Source organism: Brassica oleracea, chromosome C7, assembly GCF_000695525.1.
Source record: "Brassica oleracea var. oleracea cultivar TO1000 chromosome C7, BOL, whole genome shotgun sequence".
Classification (NCBI taxonomy): Eukaryota; Viridiplantae; Streptophyta; class Magnoliopsida; order Brassicales; family Brassicaceae; genus Brassica; species Brassica oleracea.
In genome coordinates this window covers 41,834,805-41,856,925 of record NC_027754.1, presented here as the reverse complement: position 1 = coordinate 41,856,925, position 22,121 = coordinate 41,834,805, and the positions used below count along the sequence as shown (strand labels likewise).

Genomic DNA, 22,121 nt, shown 5'->3' with positions numbered 1-22,121 from the left:
GTGCATCACTTATTTCAAATATCGTTCCCCCAGGCATTGAATATTTCGCTCTTCCTGAGCCCATAATAATCTTTGCATTACCAGATATTGTACTTACGCTTCCAGCGTAATCTCTTATTTTGAGACTGGAGAAATATTTCTTATCTTTAATTATCGTGTGCGTTGACGCACTATCTGCCAAACACAAATCTCCATCCACAGTTTCAAAGTTTTGCATTTTCTGAATATAAAATATTCATAACATATATCTTACAACAAAAGATATATATATAATATAATACAGTCTACTTATATCACATCGATCTACATCACTCATCGATACTCTCTGGTTCAACCAGAAAGTCTGATACGTCAAGAAGAGTATCATCATTTAAACCATGAAAGGATGACCCGGGTTCATCAGAGATGAAGTTTGTTTCACCTCTTCCTTTCTCTTTTCCCTTTTGGGATTCTCTATACAAATCGGCTAAGTATTTTGACGTACGACAGTTACGTACCCAATTACCTTTCATGCCGCATCTGTAGCAAACCTTTCCCGTTTGCCTTTTATCATCCCGGTCCTTTTCATTCCTTTCATTTTCGTGGAAGTTCTTGTTATCTCTTTCATCATAGAGACATAATCTTCTTACTCGTTCTTTTCCACGACCATGGTAACGGTTTCCACCACGTCCACGACCTCGTCCTCTTCTATTATCATAACTGGATGAGCTTGATGGTCTAAAGTCAGAAGATAATTATTCTGCTCCGCTACAAGGAGGACTTGCATCAACTCCGAGTAACGGGTATATCCATTCACCCGGTATTGTCGCTGCAGGATTACATTTTCAGGATGTAACGTGGAGAGAGTTTTCTCGATCATATCATAATCACTTATTTTCTCTCCACATAACATCATCCTCGAAGTAATTCCGAACATCGCAGAATTAAACTCACTAACACTTTTGTAATCCTGGACTGGAGATGGATCCACTCGTGTTTAGCTTTCGGTAAGATCACATATTTCTGGTGATCGAACCTCTCTTTTAAAGATTTTCAGAGGTCACAAGGATCTTCTTTTGTAATATATTCATCCTTTAAACCATCATGGATGTGGTGTCGTAAAAATATCATGGCTTTAGCCTTTTTCTCATCCGACACCGTTTTCGAACTATCAGTGGTTTCCAAAAGCCCGTTTCCTCTCAGGTGCATCTTTGCACCCACTGCCCAGGTCATATAATTATTTCCCGTAATATCCAGGGCATTAATTTCGAGCTTTGTCAAATTCGACATGATAATTCTATTCAATAAATATAGTAAAGATGGGAATTTAGGAATTTAAATGCATAATTTAAATGCAGAAATTAAAGACATAAAATAAAAGCATAAACTTAAATTGTATAAATTTAAATTGCAGAAATTTAAATAGCATAAATAAAATCGGGAGGCTTAGCCTACCACATGATCCAAGGAGTCATAGACTACCATATTGATTATTATTTTTCAAAGTCCGAAGAGACATGGTCTACTATTTTAACTTTTATTTCAAGGTCCGAGGAGACTTAGTCTACCATTTTTGACCTTTTATTTTTAGTCGCGGAGGCAAAGCCTACCACGTGTTTCTCTGATCGTGAAGGCATAGCCTACCATAACGATCAGTCGGGGAAGACAGCGCCTATCATCCCGAAAAATAAACGGAGAAGGTCTAGCCTCTCATTCCGGAACAATAATAAAATTTAAATAAATTAAATATATTATAATACATAAATTTAAACATTACCTCAGCTGGTTTAAGAACTTTCGGATTGATAAGCCTCAGTTGGTCAAAACCTCGTGATGATAACGTGTTGTGTATTATTAAATAAAAGTGAAAAACAAAAGATATAAATATAATATATGTTCTTTGATGTGAGATGATGTAAGAAGAAAAGAGGAATTGATCTTTTTGATTATTGTTTCAATAGTAAACTGAACTTACAACAAAGGGGTAATACACCTATTTATAGTAAGATGAAAATATTAAAATAACAAAAGCCGGTCATTTCAGTCGGTCAAAGAAAGATCTGGAGAATCATTATTTTATTACATGTTTATCTTCAACACTCTAGTATTTAAATTCATCTATATTTTTAGTATTTGGTCATACATTATTTAAGTTTATTCAATATCTATTAATTTTTATTTTATATTTAAGTGATTTGGTGGTGGTGCTATATAAATACAGCCCAAACGTACTGAAATGATACAAAATTAGAAACAAATGTACAATTTTAATGTGAAGCCTAGTCCATTATATTTAGGCCCATTAAGAATATAAGTCCATAAGCAAGTAAGTAGTGTCTTCTCCAACAAAGCCCTACTTTCGATCTGTTACGTTTCGAATCCTCCGGCGTACTCGATTCACCGGCCGAATCTCCACTCAAGCGCGTCGCGGTATTCACTCCCAAATCGGCGATAATGTCGATGTCTAAGAGTTCCAAGATGCTCCAGTTCATAAACTACAGGATGCGAGTGACGATCCAAGACGGACGACAGCTAATCGGAAAGTTCATGGCCTTCGATCGCCACATGAACCTCGTTCTCGGAGACTGCGAGGAGTTCCGCAAGCTTCCGCCAGCTAAAGGGAAGAAGATAAACGAAGAGAGAGAAGATCGCCGTACGCTAGGCTTGGTGCTGCTCAGAGGCGAAGAGGTTATCTCCATAACTGTCGAAGGACCACCTCCTCCTGAAGAGTCACGTGCCAAGGCTGGTGGCTCAGGAGGTGCTGTTGCTGGTCCTGGAATGGGCCGTGCTGCTGGACGTGGAGTACCTACTGGCCCGCTTGTTCAAGCCCAGCCTGGGCTTGCTGGGCCTGTTCGTGGAGTTGGTGGGCCGGCTCCGGGGATGATGCAGCCTCAGATCTCTCGGCCTCCGGTTATGAGGCCTCCCGGACAGATGCTTCCGCCTCCTCCGATGGGGAGAGGTCTTCCTCAAGGTCCTCCTCCGCCTTACGGTATGCGGCCGCAGTTTGGTGGACCGCCGCCGCCTCCGTATGGGCAGAGGCCGATGGGTCCTCCGCCTGGTGGGATGATGAGAGGTCCTCCGCCGCCTCATGGGATGCAGGGACCGCCTCAGGCTCACCCTGGAATGATGCATCCTCCTCCTGGTGGTTTTGCTCCTCCACCGCGTCCCGGCGTTCCACCACCGCCGCCTAACCAGCAGCAGCAGTGATTTTTTTTTTTTGAACACAACAGCAGCAGTGATTAGGTTAGCTAAAAGAATGCATTTTGTTTTGTGAAGGCATTGTTAAGGTTTAGTCTGATCTATCCTTAAAGTTTGTAGATTTGTTGACAAGTGAGTGTGTCTTTGCTTTTGTCTTCTTGTGTGTTTCTTGTAAGAGAGATTCCATTAAATTATCTCACCGTCTTATTGCATTACACCGATTTAAGCAGATAAGATAAAACTGTATTCATTTCATAATCCATGTAAACTGTTACGTAGCATTTTATAGTACATGGTGCGTTTTTTATTTGATACATTTATGTAAAACTAATGAATAAAGATTCAACAGTCATTAAACACGATACGGTTTTAGTGGTAAGTACATTTCTTGTCTTCGTTTCATCATGCGTTGCCACCGTCTCTGTTTCCTTTGCTTGGTGAAGAAGGCACCTTCTCAGATTCGTCTTCCTCAGCTCCAGTAACCGGTGTTGTAGGAACAGAAGGATTCGCAGGCTTAGCCATTGGGAAAGAACCATACTTGTGGAAAGGCCAGCCTTGGAATGGGAATTTAGACCTGAAGAAACCGGATATCGCAGGGTTTGTTGCAGGTTCATCATCGATCTTGACCATAGAGGGTGATGAATCAACCTCGGTGAATTCAGGAACCGGAAGTACCGGAGGATGAACATTTGTTTTCTCGAGCTTCTTCTCTACTGCGGCTGATGCTGCTACCGCCATTTTTGGGCTGCGAGAGCAGAGAACAAGTGGGGAAGTGAGGAAGGTGAGAAAGATCAGGCAGAGAGAGACTCTTGAGATTGACATTGTAGTAACTGACTTGTTTTGTGTTCTTGGACTTTTATATGAGAATTGTTTGTTTGATGGTGTTTGGAGTCAATGGTGTTGTAATTTATAGAGTGGAGATTGTAGTCAGGGATGAGTTAGGAGAATAATGTGTTGGAGACTAATGTTGGATGTCTACTTCTTACCTAAATCTCAATTTTCAAAGTCATGCTTATTGTCATGAGCTTGATGAAGATGAACCAGAGAAGGTGAGATGCAAACTGATTTTGGTATTAAGTCTATACTTCTGTTGACAAAGTTGTTAATTTCATCTAAGTTAATGAGAACTAGAACCTCACAAAGCAGATAAATCTGGAAATGATAATCAGCATTTAAATGATCTAGGCTGCAGCATTTTAAATGTTTAGAACGTTACAATGGCTGCAGCTTAAGTAGCCAAGAATGTTTGGTTGGTTTATCAGATTTTATAGTAATACATACATTAACAATGCCACAAAGGGCCAATGAAGTTTACAAAGTCTACAAATAGGAATGGCAGATTGTAGGACCAAAAACCTTTGTGTTCATCAACTTTGAAAGAAGGAAAAAAAAACAAACAAGAGATTCTGAGAAGCCTTTTTTTTTGGGGGGTTAAAAAAAGGAGTTATAACTTATAACATAAACAGTCACTTGTCCGCGTATGTAATATGCACAAACCCAGACGCAGGGATAGAGACTGCAATCAATTTTTTTTCTCGTGGGTTATTTCTTCTTGTCTGTTGTCACTCCAACCACAACATTGCTCACCTGCCAAAAGTTTTTAAAGTCACTTTTATCAAAACCTTCTTCTAATGTGTAAATAATAAGAACAAAGCTACATGAGAAGCCTTGCGAAACTCACCAACTTTCCACTTTCATTAACAGACATGGGGTTTTCTACGACGACTGTTTGGGTTTGAGACGGTGGTGTTGACTGCTGGAAAACGGTTAAACCCATGAACAGAGTAAATACACAGTTCCATGAAAAATTCTACAAAACCATAAATTTAATAACTCACAGTGGATGTAGAGGGCATTGACCCGGGAGAGGAGGCTGTTCCATTCGGCTGGTTAGTTGGGAAAGGCACCCTTCCATTGCCCATCTGCAGATGGAAACACACACAAAATCAAATGCCAATACAAAGATCTTTTGTACTTAACTCAACCATGCAGGAGTACTGACATTAACGTTAGTAACGAACTGGCAAACAGCGCATCTAACAGATGGTGCACCGTAAGGATACATGAGGGTTGTTCGACAGTTCCCACAATTGACATGCGCAGGCTGATTGGCGGGTGGGGTTGCTGTCAAATTCAAACACAGTTTCAGCAGACAGAACAATGCTGATGAAGTAAAAGACAGATTCTAGATGCATATATATATACCAGGGACAAGGTTAACAGTCTGACAGCAAGAGCATCTAACGCTGCTTGCCCCACGGGTATACATAAGCATTGTGCGGCAACCACCACATACAATGTGAGCCATGTCCATCCCTGCATGAGCTGTGTTCAGAATCCAAACCAAGTCATAAAATCTTCTAACCTCCCTACTCAATTATAAATGAAAGGGTCAATACCATGATGATGAGGAGGAGGAGGAGGAGGATGAAGAGGGACCATGTTGATAGTGTTACATAAGGCACAGCGAACGTTGGTAGCTCCTCTAGGATAGAGCAATGTATTTCTACACCCATGACACACGAGTTGGTCCTGCATCTCTGCTTTTTAATATCAAAGAATCAATCACAAAGACAGAACAAAAACGCTAAAATGTCTCAATACTAAACATAAAAGAGAAAAGGGTCACCTGATTTCTCTCTGAGGAAGACAAAGGAGCTGGCTTTGAAACCGAAACCCAAAATTCAATTCAAAGCCAAAAAGCTTCTGCATCCATTATCATCATATGAATCAGACGAGCAGTGTCAATTCAAGAAAAAGATTGGTTCTTGATCATACCGATTGGAGTTGGAAGAGGGATCTCGATTGCAAAACCCGCGAAGAGCTATATGCAGAGAGACGCCAATCCAAACTGAGAGATATGGACAATAAGATTTCGATTTTTCCCTTTTTCTTTCTTTCCTTCTCTGATGATGATTTATCTCGCAATTTACGATTTTGTTTTATATAATGATTTTTTTTTTTTTTTACTTGACGCGTTCGGACAACTAGAGCGGTCTTAAAACGCGCTTTATATTCTTTATAACATCAAAATTTGTTTGTTCCAAACGGCGGTTCAAACGTAGCTATTGGCTTACGCAGAAAACATTAGAATAGTCAGTCTTTTAACATTTTCTTCTTGTCAAAACCTAAAGCATTATGAAGGATTTGAACAATGTTTCGACAATGGAAAATAGATGTTTTTTCTGTCATTTGGTTTTGTAATTAATCGATCACAGAAGCATATGTGAAAGCATCAGGGAAAGGCTTCTCTGCTTCACCTTTTAAATACCTTTTCAATCATCTAAGCTGCTACAATCTGGACTGGTCTTCTTCGGACCCAACGGACAAATCAGAATGCAATAAATATATAAGGGGTCAAGAAATATATGACATTTTGATTTCAGCTTCTTATAGAAGATGACACAAAGTAAAAGAGTTTTGTGAATCAAAGAGGGGAAACACAAAGAAAGCAAAGTAGACAGATAAAACTCTAATTCCTCATTCGATGATAGACTGAATAACTCCAGCACCAACGGTCTTCCCACCTTCTCTAATAGCAAACCTCATCCCTTGCTCACAAGCCACAGGCACAATAAGCTCCACAACAATCTTCACCCTATCCCCAGGCATAACCATCTTCGACTCCTCATCTTTATCATTCATAATCTTCGTCACTTTCCCCGTCACATCCGTCGTCCTCATGTAAAACTGAGGCCTGTACCCCGCGAAAAACGGCGAATGCCTCCCACCTTCTTCCTTCTTCAACACATAGACAATCGCCTCAAACTTCGTATGCGGAGTAATACTCCCGGGCTTAGCCAACACCATCCCCCTCTGAATATCAGCCTTCTGAATACCCCTAAGCAACAACCCAACGTTATCCCCAGCCAAAGCCTCATCGAGAATCTTCTGAAACATCTCAACACCAGTAACAGTATAGTTCCTAGTCTCCCTCAACCCCACTAAATCAACAGTCTCCCCAACCTTCACAGTCCCTCTCTCCACCCTCCCTGTAGCCACAGTCCCACGCCCCGTGATGGAGAACACATCTTCAACAGCTAACAAGAAAGGCAACTCAGTCTGTCTCTGAGGGATCGGTATATAACTATCAACAGCATCCATCAGCTCGTAAATCTTATCCACCCATTTGTTATCACCACGCTTGACATTAGGATTCTCAGTAAGCGTCTCCACAGCTAACAACGCGGAGCCGGAGATAATCGGGATATCGTCACCGTTAAACTCGTAGGAAGACAAAAGCTCACGCACCTCGAGCTCGACGAGCTCAAGCAGCTCGGCGTCGTCGACCTGATCCTCTTTGTTGAGGAAGACGACCATGTCGGGGACGCCGACCTGCTTGGCGAGAAGGATGTGCTCTTTGGTCTGCGGCATGGGCCCGTCGGCGCCGGAGACGACGAGGATGGCTCCGTCCATCTGCGCGGCTCCGGTGATCATGTTCTTGACGTAGTCGGCGTGGCCGGGGCAGTCCACGTGGGCGTAGTGGCGATTCTCCGTCTCGTACTCGACGGTGGCGGTGTTGATGGTGATGCCGCGGGCTCGTTCCTCCGGCGCGGCGTCGATCTCGTCGTACTTTTTGGCGACGCTGTTCCCCAAGGAGGAGGAGAGGTTTAGGGTTTTGAGGTTGGTGGAGGTGGAGGTGGAGATGGCGGGACGGAGGGAAGGAGGGGAGATGAGTCTGGAGGAGGAGGAGCAGGCGGCTGGAGTGGATATCGCCATGGGGGGAATTGAGAAGTTAGGGTTTGGATTTGGTGGAGAAGACGGAGAAGATTTGGGGATAGAGTGAGTGAGTGAGTGAGTGAGTGAGTGAGATTTATCTCTTCGTAAGAAGATATATGAAGGGCTCTTATTTAATCCTATCCGCTGCAACTTCTTTGTCTTCTTGTTCCCATAAGCACACATCGTGCCGTTTTCTACAGTTATAAACGGCGAGACAATCTAATGTTAGGGGATTAAACTGCTCGTTGTTTTGTTATGAAAATGCCTTCTTGTTAAAAAATATTTTCTAACACCATTTGTTTATTATTCAAATACAAATTGGAGAACTACGAGAATTATTATACAAATGAATCTACAACTGAGAATTATCTAATTTCTGATGTAAAAACACTGATAAACCGTTAATTAAACCACTAGACTAAACATGTTTCCACGCTTGTTATTTGTTATGGTCTTATACTTATATCTCTATTTCCATTTTTGTCGTGAATTCTTACAAAAATTAGCAGATTCTTGTACCAGAAAGACATACATATTTCAGCTAATAAGCAACACTGGTTACGAATTTAGAATTCAAATAACACGTGAGTTAGTCTTTGTTCAAAACGTTGATAGCTAAGCAAATATCATTTGGTAGCTGAAAAATCAATCATAAATAGTTGAAATAGTTTCAAACATTTCAGCATTTTTTCTTACAAGCCCTTGAAAACATATCTCTTATGTTCTTTGATCCAGTCTCTACCTTTGCTTGCTTTATCTGCTTCCCAGGTTTTCCTGTCTTCTTATTTGCTTTCTCCTATAAAACATGGACCAAAAGAAAATACTTGTACAAGTCAACAAGAACGAACACAAAAGATACAGATTTTGATTTTGCAATGAAGCATACACACCTGTGATGAATTTGAGTATTCCATCTTATTCTCATTTGCATTTGGAAAGTTCTCTGTATTGGTTTCTTTCATCGTTGGGTCAACAAACTCGAGTCTGCAAGATAAACATGACATAACGAACACCTTTGTAAGGACGTATGGTTCTCTAAGAATTTCAGATTTTTGACAAAAGAAAAAGTACCCAAGATGATCATAGAGGAGCTTCAACCAAGACTCTGTCTTCAGGTACTCACCGACAATTGAAACTGCATCCACCACTGTACATAAGAAAGGCTATATCAGTTAAAACTTAAAAGCCATATAGCATCACCTCTTGAAGGCTCAATTTCAAGAAAGGACATGCACCATAGATGGAACGAAACGCAAAAGTAAATGATTTCTGTTCTACAACTTACATGTTTGCTTCTCGCCTTGAGCTGCATAGTTCTTGTCCAGTTCCGGAAGAGTCTTCTTTAAACAGCTTACCTGCGTTCATTAAAGTGCAGGCACCTTAAGTATAGGAATAAAATAGACACGAGTTGATCTGCATTATTGTCATTCCCTCAAATTCAATCAGAGACAAGAGTTATAGAATGTGAAACACAACAAGTTAGAGTCAGTGCAGCATTGCTTTATATGGACGCTGCAATTTCAGAATTTCACCAAGCAGTATCCAAGAAAGACATATAAATCATTAAACATGCCTCATTCCTGAAGAATATGCGTAAACATCGTGATTCAGACACATGTATCGCTTTCAAATGGCAAAGGTATCAAGAAAAAATTTCAACTAGAAAAAGGCTAAAAAAAAGAATCATGTTAAGACAAGAGCATACCTTACAAGTTAACCAAGCTAAGACTTTCGAGTTATCAAGCCGATAGAACTTCATAGACCCAACCTCTGCAAGAATTGATGAGACGCATTTAGTTTACAAGCAATCTGAAAATTGTGGTTCAGTTAAGCGTGTGAATCCATAGACCAAAAATGTACCTTGAGTCTGACAAACGATCTCCATACTCTTCTCCGCAAGTGGCAGCAAATGTTGATATTCAGGATATCCTTCCACAAACAAAATCTCATCCAGCTGCCTGAACTTTCCAGGATCTTCACCTTTCTACAGATCGACAATTAACACTTCTAAGAAACTGAAATCAGATGGGAAACAATATTGAATTCGAGAAGAGGCAGGGGAGCATAGAGCGACCGACCGACCTTCATTCTTGCCTCGTCGAAAATAGGCAACAAGATGAAAACAGGATCAACCGGAGTGGCCATGTACAAGCTTCCATCTGTAACAAAAAAAAACAGTCATGAACATTCCTCGCCTTGCATTGAATAATATCGTGACTCAAAATTCCTAGGAAGCTAATATACTTAATAATCAAGATCAACAGTGGAATTTACCTTGAGAAATGTAATCTCCCAGGAACCAAGAACCATATGATTGCTTAAACCATTGAATTTCTTGAAGCATCCCATTACTGAAAAGGTAGCATGTTCCATTGTCTGCCATATAAACAAACATACCAAAACTAAATATGATGTTTTTTCAAAAGCAATTACATAAGATGTTACTAACTGAAGTTTTTCTCTAGAACACTATACAACAAGCTTGTCAATAATCTACATCCCATTACCTGATTTTGGATGGCGAAGTGTTAATAGTTCTCCGGGTTTGTTTCCGCCACATCCTGAATCTTCACATATGAAATGATAACAAACGGCCATGTTATTTTAAGCATCAATAACCTATTATTATTATTATTATTCAAACCAAACTTTTTTAATCACTGATAAACACTAAACAACATATTTTTCATAGATATTCCTACATCAATGCATAACCTTAAACTCATGTAGGTTAACATTAAAACAAAACCTGAATGAAGTTAGAAGAGAGAACCTGAGGCAATGAGAACTCGTGTCTTCTCAGCTCCTTCCCACCAAACAGTAGAACTCATCGTCAAAATCTTATCTTTAACCTTTATCAAACCAAAATCCAAAGAATCTGACACCAACAGAGCAATTCAATTACAAATCGCTGTATCAAGCTCACTCAAGACGATAGTCTGCCCTAAAACCCAAGTTACCTCCCTTCAAACGAGAGCTAGGGCGATAAAAGACTAGAGATTGCGAAATCCCATACTACCAATTCGATGACATACCGTAATGAAGGCTCGCAACTAGTGAGGCGAATGAATCAGGACGAGGTTTCTTTAAGACATATCATCGAACAGTTGGTGTACAAAATACGAAAAGCCAGATAGAGAAATGACAAGTCGAGACCGGATTTGGCGCCATGGCAGGAAGTAGCGCGCGCATTCAAAAATGGGCCTGGGCTGTTGACAATAAAGTTTAGGCCCATAAACAAATAAAAGGAAATTATTTGCAAATAGTCCCCTTAACTTTAACAGATATTAGCCAGATTAGTCCCTATATTAGTTTTGGTAACAACACAGCCCAAGTAATGAAGAAGCTTCAATGTAGGAGTCTTGCACAATTCTTGACTTTAGACTTATATCATTGCAGGCTCTGAGAGACATCATCAAACACTGTTTCAAAAGAAGGGATTGCACATGCAGATGGTTTCAAGTGTCCAATTCGGGTAAATACATTAACATATGGTTCAAACCAAAACTCGACAATAGCCGGTAAGAAACAGAAGAAACCTAGTTTATATAACATAAACATTCAAATAACATAGAAACTACATTAACATAGCAGGGAACAATGAAACTTCTCTGGAAATGTTTAAACCATAACAAACAAACAAACAAACAAAAGGAAAGCTAATGAAAGATGATACTAACTACTACGACATAAGAAACCAAGAAACACAGCAGCAGAGGGAGAGTCAAACCCATGACACTCTTTAAATAAATACCCATTACAAAAGACAAAGGTATAATAATACTTGCTTGTGTTTAATGTTCTTCTTCTTAGTCTTAACAAACCCCGTCTCATAAAAAAAAGCCAAATCTTCAAACTGTACACCCTTTGTCTCTCTCCCTCCACAGGTGAAGAAATCCATGTTAAAAAGAAATCCAAGGATAGAACAGCTGTTTTTAAGAGAGAAGTCATCCTTAATGCATGACACGTTCATGAGCATAAACTGTATACAACACTGACTGGCTTCTTCGCTGCGCCTTTCAAGTAAACTCTCTCGAGTTTCCCATTGGACTGAGGACGCGAGACAGTTGTTTCTTGGCAGCTTTGTTGCAGTACGTTGTCTAGCTCTCCACAAGCCGCTCCAATTAGTCCTGCACCAAGAAAATAGGTTTTTAACTTTTAAGCATACGTGTAAAGCAAGAAACCGTATGTGATGGCTTCTCAGAGGAGACGGCTTTCCAGGTCTTGACTTGTACTCGGGATGGAACTGAGCTCCAACGTAAAACGGATGGTTTGGCAACTCAACGATCTCCATCCGCTGACCAGACTCGTCTTTTCCAGGGAATGTGAGTCCAGCGCTCTCTAAACGTGGAACCATTGCAGGATTCACCTCATATCTGTGTCGGTGTCTTTCATCAACAAAACTCCTGTTCCCATATCTGAAACAACTCCAAACAAAAAAAAAAAACAAGATAATCAGTTAAACTATAGGATGCATCAAGTTCAACTTGTTTTTATCTCTGATGCTTACAGTTTTGCTGATTTGGAGTCTTTAGCTTGGAAGTAAGTTCTTCTTGAGCCTAACCTCATAGTACCTCCCATATGCGTTTTCGAGCCCTGCTTCAAACATAAACATTACATTTTAAGTTATCTAAAACTCAGAACAGAAAAAAGAACGTGGAAGGGAAGAAAACAAAACCTCTGGCATGAAAACAACACAAGGGTTCTTGGTATTGCGATCGAGTTCAGTGCTGTTTGCATCTTGCAAACCGAGTACGGTTCTTGCATACTCGATCACAGCGAGTTGCATACCTAGACAGATGCCAAGGTATGGAACTTTGTTCTCTCTGGCGTATTTAGCTGCTAGCATCTTTCCTTGTACACCTCTATTCCCAAAACCTCCCGGAACAAGAATACCATCAGCACCCTGAAGACAAAATATTTACATGGAACCTAATCAACGATAGAGTTCATCTTGACATAAAAAGGGAATGAAAGAATGTTCAGACCTTAAGTAACTTCCAGGCAGCCTTGTATGCATCTGGATTCTGCAATGAGGGAATCATTTTGCTTTTAGTTTCTAAGGTTTCATGATTAGAAGTGATTAGTATAAAGTGTAGTAGACATACCTCCTTTTTCGCCTCTTGTTCAAGTTCACTAGCTGAGATCCAGTCTATGACAAGCTTCTTGCGCCTAGCCACAGAAGCATGCAAGAGCGCCTGATCATCAACACACAATAGTTATGGTTATCAGAAGAGGCTTAGTTTTGTGGTTATAGTTTCTGGAATTGATGTATAATGTGAAGGTGTACCTTGTGGACAGAAAGGTAGGAATCTAAGAGCTCAGTGTACTTCCCCACCACAGCAATTTTAACCTGAAACACTCAAAAAGAATGTAAGTCAATGTCTTGCTGAAAACAAGTGAGATAAACTAAGCCTGAAATGTCTTAATGGTAGCACATACAGGAACATGCAACTTGTCGCTCATTTTAGCCATTAAAGACCACTCCTCTAGTGCAGGCTCCTTGGCAACTCTGTATATGATCAACGATTCCCACAAGAATTAGTATTTGAATGAAAGAAGCAATGTACATAAAGAATATGAGTAAGCTAGACACACCCGGTAAGGTTCAGGACACGCAAAATCGCCTCGTGTGCCTTTTGTTCCTGCTCAAACAAGTTGAAATGTTAAGACATTGGTGATGGCTGATGGGAACAACCTGCTATAACTGAAACTTTGAGAGTATAGTGGAATGAGAAAGCTACTCACTTTGAGAAGCAATGGAATGTGCCAAATGTTGGGGCAATCATAGAGAGTGACAACGTTTTCCATCTGTAAATGAATTAAATCTTACTTGCAATGTTTGTATGAATAAAAAGAGAGATCAAAATTTTATTTTATAAAACATTCCATACCGGAACTTGGCAAAACTGAGAGAGCTTGGCCTTCACATTATCTTCAAGTGGCTACAAAATCAAGGTTTTTTATAACGAACTCAGAGCTAAGATTGATGACCAAATTAAATAAAAAAAAGTTACAAGGATGAAACCTTTGCGCTTCTGCAAGCCAAGATGTTGGGGCTCAAGCCAAGGCCTCTTAAGTCTCGAACGCTATGTTGCGTTGGTTTAGTCTTCTGATAAGCAACTAAACATTGTTAGGACAAGCCACCTGACTAAATGATATTTTAAGACTCAAGAAACTTGCCTGTTCACCAACAACATTCAATACAGGCACAAGACTGACATGGATCAAGCAAAAATTCTCAGAGCCTGAAAAATGTAAAAAACATCACTAAGACTTGTATACATCAATGAAAACATACACACAAACCGTTACTTACCTACACGATAGGAGAACTGTCCAAGAGCATTAATAAAAGGCATGGACTCTATATCTCCTGCAGAATTCAAAGAGTAGCTCCATGTTTAAAAAAAAAAACTATCTGAACAAAACCTGACACAGAGAGTTAAAATTCTCTAAATTAAAAAAAGTTACCTATGGTTCCTCCAAGTTCTATGACACAAACATCAGCTGGAGTTGACTGACCATCAACTGGAATCCTAGCCGCACGCTCAATCCATTCTTGAATTGCATCAGTGATATGAGGAACAACCTACAATACCCATAAAGGAATTTCAAAAATCTTTCAAAAACACATGGTTTAATTAGTATATACTATCAGCATGTTCTTCTACTTACCTGAACAGTTTTCCCAAGATAATCTCCTTTCCTCTCTTTCTCAAGCACATGCTGTTCACAAACGTCAACGTCTAAGTTACAAAAATCAAAATCAAACACTCCAAACTATTTTTAATTGCTCATATAAACAACACAAACCTTATAAACCTTTCCGGTAGTTATGTTGTTTTCACTGGTAAGCTTAATGTCCATAAACCTCTCATAGTTCCCAAGATCAAGATCAACCTTTCATTTAACAAACAAATATTCATTTTTATAATGGTTGTTGACCTAACTAATTAAATGATCTTTCTAATCAAAGAAACAGAACAATTGGTCACTGAATGTTGCATTACCTCGCCACCATCGTCCAAGACATAAACTTCACCATGCTCAATAGGTGACATGGTCCCAGCATCTATGTTTAAGTAAGGATCTGTGAAAAAATAAACATAACAAAAATAAAATAAAATATTTAACTTTCTGACAAAAGTCATGAGGATTTCAGCATGGGTTGGTTAACAGTGAAAGTAGAAAAGATTAAAATCTTGGAGTATTCAAGATTTTTTTTTAACTTTGTATGCACGCGTGAGAAGGTAGAGAAAAATAAGCTCCCTTTTCATGTTCGTTGGGGCCAAGAAATCAAATCTAAAACTTTTTCTTTTCTTTTCTCAGCTTTGTTGTGAGGAAAATAATCAAAAGCAAAAAAAAAAAAAAAAAGTGAAGAAAAGAAAAGAAACGAACTTTGCGTGAGAGAACAAGAAGGTGACATGTTCGTTTTACGTGAAAGAATTGTTGTGAAAAGAAAAGAGAGAGACCGATTTTAATGGCGGTGACTCGGAATCCACATGATTTGAGGATGAGTCCGATGCTACTTGCCGTGACTCCTTTTCCGAGTCCACTCACTACTCCACCTGAAACCACCACATACTTCATCTTCTTCTCTGCTGTTTCTTCCTTAACCACTTGGCTCTAAGACAGAAAGAGTAAACCTTTTGTAAGTAAGACTTTAAGTGAGAGACAGAGCTATAAAGATAACAAAACAGAGCATAGAAACAGATTTAGGGTTTTGTCCCCATGAATCTTAGAACTCAAGAACTCCAAAGTAATTATTGTTGTTAAGAGTTCTGACAAATTTAATTTCTACGTCATGAGTAATTATGCTATACAGAATCTGTCCCAAGTAACTAATAAAAAACAGAGGATAGTGTCTTTTTGTATAAGAGAAGCCTGTTTTGGTTGTTTATAACAGAGAGGAGCAAGAGCGAAACGGAGTACCCAAGCACAAGAATCTGATGAGTTCTTGATTTTTTTTTTGTATGTTAGGAGTTGAAACGATCAAAATTTAAGTAGAGGAGATATTAGACTTACCTAATATAAAACGAGAACTGTAAGTAGAGATTTTTATCCAAATGTGAAGCGAAATGAATGAGAGATATAGTCGGATGGTGAAGGCCCTTTTATAAGCGTTCCACTCTTAAGAGATGGTGTGTTTCATATTTTAATTAGCAACTAAATTTTTAGACTAATCCATCTCACTCTCTCTCTAGTCAAACGGAAAGGACAAAATCTCTTAGAGCATGATTGATTAATGGGGTTCTTAGGGCGGGGTTCTTAGAGGAATATAAGAAAACGTTTCTTAACTTTTAACAAAAAACTCTAAAGACCGTTTCTTCAATAAGATATTTAAATAAATATCAAGATCACAAATCTCGGAAAAATGCAAATGACCAAGACCAATATATGTGTCTCTAGCATTGGGGTATCTTTAATGACACACTATTTTTTTCCTATAATTTACACTAAAATAGGGTAACTTTTGCTCCAATGATATTACTCTATAAGACCATCTCCAACCCAAGACCTCATTTTAAGGGGAGTAAAACTTCAAAATGAAGATTTGAGGGTTGGTTACTCCAACCATGAATCTTCAAAAAAAAATTTAAAAGTTTATTTATTTGCATTATAATCTTTGATATTAACAAAAGTTACTAATATTTATGAAAGAAATAACTATAAGGACAAAAAAAAATACAAGATAGTTTTGAGGTTGTGAATAGTGAAACCTCAAAATTTAAAAATTTGAAGTTGAGTTGGAATGACACAAAACCTCAAAATCTGAGGATTTGAGATTGAGTTGGAGATACTCTAATAGAGTTACTCTATAGAATATAGAAGAATGTTAACACCGCTGAAGCAAAAATTATTTTAGCATAAATTATAGAAGAGAAAACAGAGTGCCATTTGATATGGTCCTAAGCATCCCACACAATTTTCTTTTTATAATTTTGTTTGACCAAATTGCATGTGCTATTGTATATATTTTACCTACTACCACACACACATATATATATATATATATATATATATATATATATATATATACCTAGTAAATGTTTCTATAAGTGTATTGAAAAATCAATATACCCGCGAAATTTTATCAATATTATGTTTGTCTCATCATTATTTTCTCAAAACAAAATATCATAAAATGAAAATAACTTATCGGATTAATTGAACTTTAATATAATTTGGTGAATGGTTTAAGTAATAGAATAGCTTGTTTGTTGCCAAAAAAAAAGATTTGAGAATGTTTTAAATAAACAAAACAAGAATACATTAATAATGAATACGTTAACTCATATCTCCTATATGCATATTCACTTCTCATATCAGATTATTTTTCAGTAAAGCATCTCTGAGTGTAAATTCATAATAACAGAAATGATTGTATCTTCTTTATTTGTGTCGGATCCTACGGATAACTTTGAGCCCTGTGAACCGCATACAGCAACGGTATTAACTAATGCATGCGCTCGCTCCTTTTTAAAAAGGTTTGAGTCTTGCACAATCATTGGCTAGTAAGTAACGATTTTTTCAACTACGTATGGAACTGCTGACATCTATACCAAACTGATGACAACGATGTGTACGTATTTAAACTTACCCAGAAAAATGTATTAGTATTTTCAACCATATGGAACTGCTGACATCCCTCCGTTTCACAATAGATGATGTTATTCTTTCCCTCCGTTTCACAATAGATGATGTTATTCTTTAGTGCACAAAGATTAAGAAATTTACTTTTCTCTAAAAAAGTAGTTTTAAAAATATAATTTTAAAATCATTCAACCAATTACAGAAATAAGTACAACATCTGATTGGTTACACGGTTTTCAATAAAGTTAAAAATAACATAAAAATATCAAAATATCATCTATTTTGAAATAACAAAAATCTTCTAAAACATCATTTATTATGAAACGGAAGGAGTAAAATGGATTCATTTCGCGGAAATAACATTTTAATGGAATTCACGTTCAATGTTCTAACCACAATATTCCATGCATCGGTTATAACCAGTTAACAAATAGAATAAATGAATTATATTTTTAGTGGCCAAAAGTTTGTGTATGTTACCAAAGTGTTGGTAATATAAAAAGGTTGGTTTACTTGTATCCCGAATTCAAGCTATTTTTGGTATGAAGGGTTATTCTTTCAAATAAGATTTCTAAAAACTGATTTCATGCATGTGAGGGTCTAAGATCTGAAACTTCCACGGTTTATCCGTGTAATATTAAGATAATTGAAGAAACCTGCAGCCTAACGACAGTTTTACGTCTGTTTCTTAGTTCTTACGCTCACCCAAGATTGACGAAATTTTGATATATTGGTTCGCAAGAAACAGAATAAAAACCAGAAAATTTAAGGAAATGAAAAGCATAGTACACACACGATATTAACGAATTTGTGCTGTCACTATGTCTCCTTGAGATCTCTCTCCTCGAATCTACTAGATTTCCACTTAGTTTTTGTCTTGCTCATGTTTCCCCAAGAACAGGCTTATGTTTTGAATGTGGTCCATTGGAAAAAGTTAAAATTCGATATATATATATATATTTCCTTTTTGGTAAAAAAAATTGTTTCAACTCTTTACCTGAAACCCAAACAATAGAAATATTTTCTCCCAACGAAAATTAAACCCAAATAGCAAAGTGTCTACTAAAAACTCATTTACCACACTACCAACAACTCGGTTACAAGATTGTGTTTATTTTATTATTATTCACTTTGGCAGAACTTCAAAATCAGTTATACTTTAAATTGGAGTCATCTACGAATATTATAAAAATGTTCAGAGTCCCGGAAAACCACTATAAATCATATTCATATAATTTGTAGATCATATTCTAGATCGACAACCTATATTTCTATGTATATAGATTAATTTATAATTTATTTCATCCATAAAAATTGACTGCAGTTCATAAAACTTTGATAGTAAAAAATCAATTTTGGATCCAATTTATTGTTCTTTGTTTTTTTATCATTTGTGTTAAATAAAGCATATAGTAATTTGTAAAGTCGGTAAACATTTTCTAAAATTTCTATACTAATGGATGAGAACAACATTTAGTTGAAATAGCAAATTCTTTTTGTTAATTCTGAGAAATTTGAAATACTCCCTCCGTTTTATTTTTAATTATCGTTTTAAATTTATGCATACAAATTAAAAAAATATTTAATTTATATATTTTCTAAATAATAACATCATTAACTGTACACCTAACCATATTTCAACTAAGAAAAAATAAATTAATAAAATTTACCTTAAAATTTTAAAATGACATTTATTTTGTAACAAAAAATTTTTTACGACAATACCTGAAATAAAGCGGAGGGAATAATATTTTAAAAATATATCAAATGGTAAAGAAATATTTTTTCGTAACTATGGTCAAAACATCACCGATTTTTACACCCGTACGTACATATGGTAGCCAGAAAATCAATCTACGTACCGTTAACAATGATTGCATTAGATAGCATATTAAGGAGGTGATTGGTAGTTGCTTTAGGTGCTGTCCACAGCCCTATTTATTTCTAAAACACCAAATTCAGAGCAATCAAGTTTTAATTTTTTTTTTTGAAATCACATCTCTTGAAATAACCCAGAGCCGTGCTTCAAGTGTATCCAAAAAGGCTTTCGCCTAGGACCCCCAAAATATATAGTTTTTTAGAGCCCCAAATTTCCAAAAATTATTAGTAGTATATTGGTTTAAGTTTGCCATTTATTATTCAATACAAGTTCAATTATCTACATTGTTTTTTTAAAAAATGAGTATTTTATTTTATTGTCAATTTTCCAAATTGAAAAAATGAATATATGTTTTATATGTCAAACTCCTAAATAAAAAGGAAAAAGTGCAGCTTTATATACCAATCTTGACGATTCCAGTTTCTGTCGCCACTGCTGAAAGAAGCTTTTCCAAGTTAAAGCTAATAAAGTCTTATCTTCGATCAACCATGTCACAAGAAAGATTAAATGGTCTAGCAATTATATCGATCGAGAGAGAATTAGTTAGGAATCTAGATTATAATAATTTGATTAAAGAGTTTATTGAAAAAGAGGGAAGAAAAATTTTGTCTTAGTTTTTTAAAGTTATTGTCTTAATATTTTTTTTTCAAATATATATTGTACTATGATAAAAAAAATTTTATAAAGGGGCCCCATTTTTATATTCGCCTCAGGCCCCATTAAACCTTCGCACGGCTCTGAAATAACCTACACCTGTACAAGTGTTCTGCAGAGCCAAATATCCAAAGCAATTTTTAGTGCTTTCCATAAAATTCTACAGCAATAAAATCTAAAGCCACAACAAAAAGTTTACATATTTTTTTTTACACCAAAAATTTTAAAGTTACAGACATTACCAATCAAACCCTAAAACAACAACCAGTGGCAGTTATGGTCTTTTTTCATAGATCTAAACGATCATGTGGGTCCACATGCATCTGATTTTGTTATGCTTATCAAGGAAATTTAATTACAAAAAAGTAAATGCATACCCAAATTTAGTTAATTCAAATAACTGATTGTCGCTGGTTTATCATAAATGATTAGTGAGAACGTAAACCTTTCACAATTTTGTTTTCCGTTTTTAAGTATAAACTAGATCATGATCCGCGCGTCCGCGCGGGTTTAAACTTTTATAGTTTAAACTTTCTTCATTGTATATATTTTTACGATTTACGAATGTTTAATATGATTTTATAGTTTAAATGCATCAATTTTATTAGTTTTTTTAATTGTTATTTGTTTTAGTTGTTTATTATGTATATAATGTGTTGGAAATAAAATAAGATATCTAATCTCTTAATGTTGAGTTATTATTTATTTGTTTTGTTTAGATATTATTTATTATAATTATTCATTATTTATGCCGAATTTATTTTTTGGCGCTTAATAATAAATAAATAAGTATTAGATGATATGTTATATTTTAACTTATATGAGATAAAATATGTTAATTGACTTTATTGTTTATAAAATAATTTATAATTTTCTTGGGTTTTACATGTACCATTGTCATAAACCCACCTAATCATTCAACTAATCTCAATGGGTAATTTTATATTTTCATTATAAATATTTTTCTTTATACAACATACAATATAACTTGTATATTGTATAAAAACAGTATATTCGTTATTTGGGTAAGTCAAACGTGATTTGAAAGGACTAATGTGGGATACCTTAATCGGATTTGAATCTTGAGGTAAAAGTAACAGTATACTTGTTTCCTTTCTCTAAATTAGACGTGATTTGCATTTTTTGATAATAGAATATGAAGTTATTGTAATTAAGATTGCAATTTTTTTAGTATAATGACTGCTTAAAAATTGGAAAGGTTTTTTAAATGTTACATGATTTAATTGCGCTACGAATTTATTAGTTTAGATTTGGTGGACAAAAAATATTTTTTATATTAAGTAACCAATTTTAGCATTTTTAATATATTTTGGATATAATAAAAAATTAAAAACAAATGAGTAGAATTGATTAGATACTAATGGATCGATTTTTTTTTTGTGTGGAAAGTTTTACAAATTTGGTATACAAACAAAAGTAGTCAATTGAATTTTGGAAATGTTGAATTTTATTCTGTTGACAGCACTAGCCGAGAAATAACCTAAACCAATTGTGTACGTGTTTCAAAACCAACTGGTATATAAAAGTATTTAATTGAATTCTGGATAGATGTAATTGGATTGTGTAGGCAATACTAAACCGAGATATAACTGGTTTTGAATCACGTTTAAATTTGGTTAATTATGGAACTATAATTTCGTTGGTAACTGAGTATTAAAAGCAGTGGCATTGAGGCGTACTTATTTAGGAAAACTCAGGGTTAATTCAAATTTGTACTTTTGTTTTAATAGTTTAGATAATAGAATTTTTTATGTTCACACAAAAGACGAACTTTAAAGATTTTCTACCTAAAAATTTACCATTTTTAGCGAAAACATATTTAGTTACCATCCTTTTAGCTAGGGGTGTTCAATCCGGATATCGGTTCGGTTTCGGTTCGGTTTTTTCGGTTTTTCGGTATTTCGGTTAGTAAAATATAACTACCATTCTAAATCCATATTTACTTCGGTTCGGTTCGGTTTATATACCATCGGTTTTCGGTTTATTCAGTTTTATACCAAAAAAACATAATTCTTTATTTTGGGATCATGAATTTTAGAGTCTTGTTGTCAACACATTCATTTATTAAAAAATA

The 22,121-nt window shown here is 36.4% G+C and overlaps 6 protein-coding genes across 14 annotated transcripts; 1 reads left to right on the top strand and 5 right to left on the bottom strand.

The window, feature by feature from the left end:
* Positions 1-2,295: 2,295 nt before the first annotated feature.
* On the top strand, positions 2,296-3,355 carry LOC106304333 (small nuclear ribonucleoprotein-associated protein B'-like). The gene has a single exon (XM_013740741.1). The coding sequence runs from the start codon at positions 2,434-2,436 to the stop codon at positions 3,184-3,186; it is 753 nt and encodes a 250-aa protein (XP_013596195.1). The 5' UTR covers positions 2,296-2,433; the 3' UTR covers positions 3,187-3,355.
* Positions 3,356-3,408: 53 nt separating this feature from the next.
* Positions 3,409-4,131, bottom strand: LOC106304334. The gene has a single exon (XM_013740742.1). It carries the CDS (start codon positions 3,997-3,999, stop codon positions 3,580-3,582), a length of 420 nt encoding a protein of 139 aa, XP_013596196.1. The 5' UTR covers positions 4,000-4,131; the 3' UTR covers positions 3,409-3,579.
* Positions 4,132-4,709: 578 nt separating this feature from the next.
* Positions 4,710-6,111, bottom strand: LOC106306183 (protein LSD1-like). Of its 5 annotated transcripts, none has more exons than XM_013742696.1 (8): positions 5,956-6,111; positions 5,807-5,883; positions 5,577-5,717; positions 5,383-5,502; positions 5,180-5,301; positions 5,016-5,099; positions 4,859-4,933; positions 4,710-4,764 (listed from the first exon to the last, which is right to left on the bottom strand). In XM_013742696.1, exons 3-8 carry the CDS (start codon positions 5,713-5,715, stop codon positions 4,720-4,722), a joined length of 585 nt encoding a protein of 194 aa, XP_013598150.1. In that variant the 5' UTR covers positions 5,716-5,717; positions 5,807-5,883; positions 5,956-6,111; the 3' UTR covers positions 4,710-4,719. The 5 variants fall into 5 exon arrangements, with proteins under 5 accessions (XP_013598150.1, XP_013598152.1, XP_013598153.1 ...); XM_013742698.1 differs by having other exon boundaries at positions 4,859-4,930; XM_013742699.1 differs by having other exon boundaries at positions 5,383-5,493.
* A 391-nt stretch (positions 6,112-6,502) lies between these two features.
* On the bottom strand, positions 6,503-7,983 carry LOC106306181 (elongation factor Tu, chloroplastic-like). Its single transcript, XM_013742693.1, has one exon. It carries the CDS (start codon positions 7,894-7,896, stop codon positions 6,658-6,660), a length of 1,239 nt encoding a protein of 412 aa, XP_013598147.1. The 5' UTR covers positions 7,897-7,983; the 3' UTR covers positions 6,503-6,657.
* Positions 7,984-8,391: 408 nt separating this feature from the next.
* LOC106306182 (ribonuclease H2 subunit B-like) lies at positions 8,392-11,077 on the bottom strand. 2 transcript variants are annotated; one of them, XM_013742694.1, is made up of 11 exons: positions 10,857-11,077; positions 10,670-10,774; positions 10,404-10,463; positions 10,171-10,272; positions 9,979-10,055; positions 9,757-9,880; positions 9,602-9,666; positions 9,182-9,251; positions 8,968-9,043; positions 8,787-8,880; positions 8,392-8,692 (listed from the first exon to the last, which is right to left on the bottom strand). In XM_013742694.1, the coding sequence occupies exons 2-11, from the start codon at positions 10,725-10,727 to the stop codon at positions 8,576-8,578; spliced, it is 843 nt and encodes a 280-aa protein (XP_013598148.1). In that variant the 5' UTR covers positions 10,728-10,774; positions 10,857-11,077; the 3' UTR covers positions 8,392-8,575. The 2 variants fall into 2 exon arrangements, with proteins under 2 accessions (XP_013598148.1, XP_013598149.1); XM_013742695.1 differs by having other exon boundaries at positions 10,932-11,077.
* Positions 11,078-11,503: 426 nt separating this feature from the next.
* LOC106301813 (CTP synthase 1-like) lies at positions 11,504-16,016 on the bottom strand. Of its 4 annotated transcripts, none has more exons than XM_013738294.1 (20): positions 15,925-16,016; positions 15,372-15,525; positions 14,910-14,989; positions 14,713-14,799; positions 14,575-14,625; positions 14,371-14,488; positions 14,216-14,272; positions 14,080-14,144; positions 13,925-14,008; positions 13,791-13,841; positions 13,645-13,707; positions 13,495-13,541; positions 13,339-13,408; positions 13,187-13,249; positions 13,005-13,094; positions 12,885-12,923; positions 12,575-12,802; positions 12,407-12,492; positions 12,115-12,323; positions 11,689-12,026 (listed from the first exon to the last, which is right to left on the bottom strand). In XM_013738294.1, the coding sequence occupies exons 2-20, from the start codon at positions 15,487-15,489 to the stop codon at positions 11,866-11,868; spliced, it is 1,767 nt and encodes a 588-aa protein (XP_013593748.1). In that variant the 5' UTR covers positions 15,490-15,525; positions 15,925-16,016; the 3' UTR covers positions 11,689-11,865. The 4 variants fall into 4 exon arrangements, with proteins under 4 accessions (XP_013593746.1, XP_013593747.1, XP_013593748.1 ...); XM_013738295.1 differs by having other exon boundaries at positions 12,115-12,314; XM_013738292.1 differs by having other exon boundaries at positions 11,504-12,323.
* Between the last annotated feature and the right edge of the window lie 6,105 nt (positions 16,017-22,121).

What these genes read in the sequence shown, in the direction of transcription:
- LOC106306183 (XM_013742696.1), bottom strand. Translation starts at nt 5,715, where the DNA reads ATGCAGGACCAACTCGTGTGTCATGGGTGTAGAAATACATTGCTCTAT. An exon ending in GACTGTTAACCTTGTCCCTG is followed by an intron (nt 5,302 to 5,382) that starts GTATATATATAT and finishes TGAATTTGACAG; the next exon opens with CAACCCCACCCGCCAATCAG. An exon ending in TTAATGAAAGTGGAAAGTTG is followed by an intron (nt 4,765 to 4,858) that starts GTGAGTTTCGCA and finishes AACTTTTGGCAG; the next exon opens with GTGAGCAATGTTGTGGTTGG.
- LOC106306182 (XM_013742694.1), bottom strand. Translation starts at nt 10,727, where the DNA reads ATGAGTTCTACTGTTTGGTGGGAAGGAGCTGAGAAGACACGAGTTCTC. An exon ending in TCAAGGCGAGAAGCAAACAT is followed by an intron (nt 9,044 to 9,181) that starts GTAAGTTGTAGA and finishes TCTTATGTACAG; the next exon opens with TGGTGGATGCAGTTTCAATT. An exon ending in CTCCTCTATGATCATCTTGG is followed by an intron (nt 8,881 to 8,967) that starts GTACTTTTTCTT and finishes TTTATCTTGCAG; the next exon opens with ACTCGAGTTTGTTGACCCAA.
- LOC106306181 (XM_013742693.1), bottom strand. Translation starts at nt 7,896, where the DNA reads ATGGCGATATCCACTCCAGCCGCCTGCTCCTCCTCCTCCAGACTCATC.
- LOC106304333 (XM_013740741.1), top strand. Translation starts at nt 2,434, where the DNA reads ATGTCGATGTCTAAGAGTTCCAAGATGCTCCAGTTCATAAACTACAGG.
- LOC106304334 (XM_013740742.1), bottom strand. Translation starts at nt 3,999, where the DNA reads ATGTCAATCTCAAGAGTCTCTCTCTGCCTGATCTTTCTCACCTTCCTC.
- LOC106301813 (XM_013738292.1), bottom strand. Translation starts at nt 15,489, where the DNA reads ATGAAGTATGTGGTGGTTTCAGGTGGAGTAGTGAGTGGACTCGGAAAA. An exon ending in TGAATGTTGTTGGTGAACAG is followed by an intron (nt 14,009 to 14,079) that starts GCAAGTTTCTTG and finishes GTTGCTTATCAG; the next exon opens with AAGACTAAACCAACGCAACA. An exon ending in GACTCCAAATCAGCAAAACT is followed by an intron (nt 12,324 to 12,406) that starts GTAAGCATCAGA and finishes TTTTGTTTGGAG; the next exon opens with TTGTTTCAGATATGGGAACA.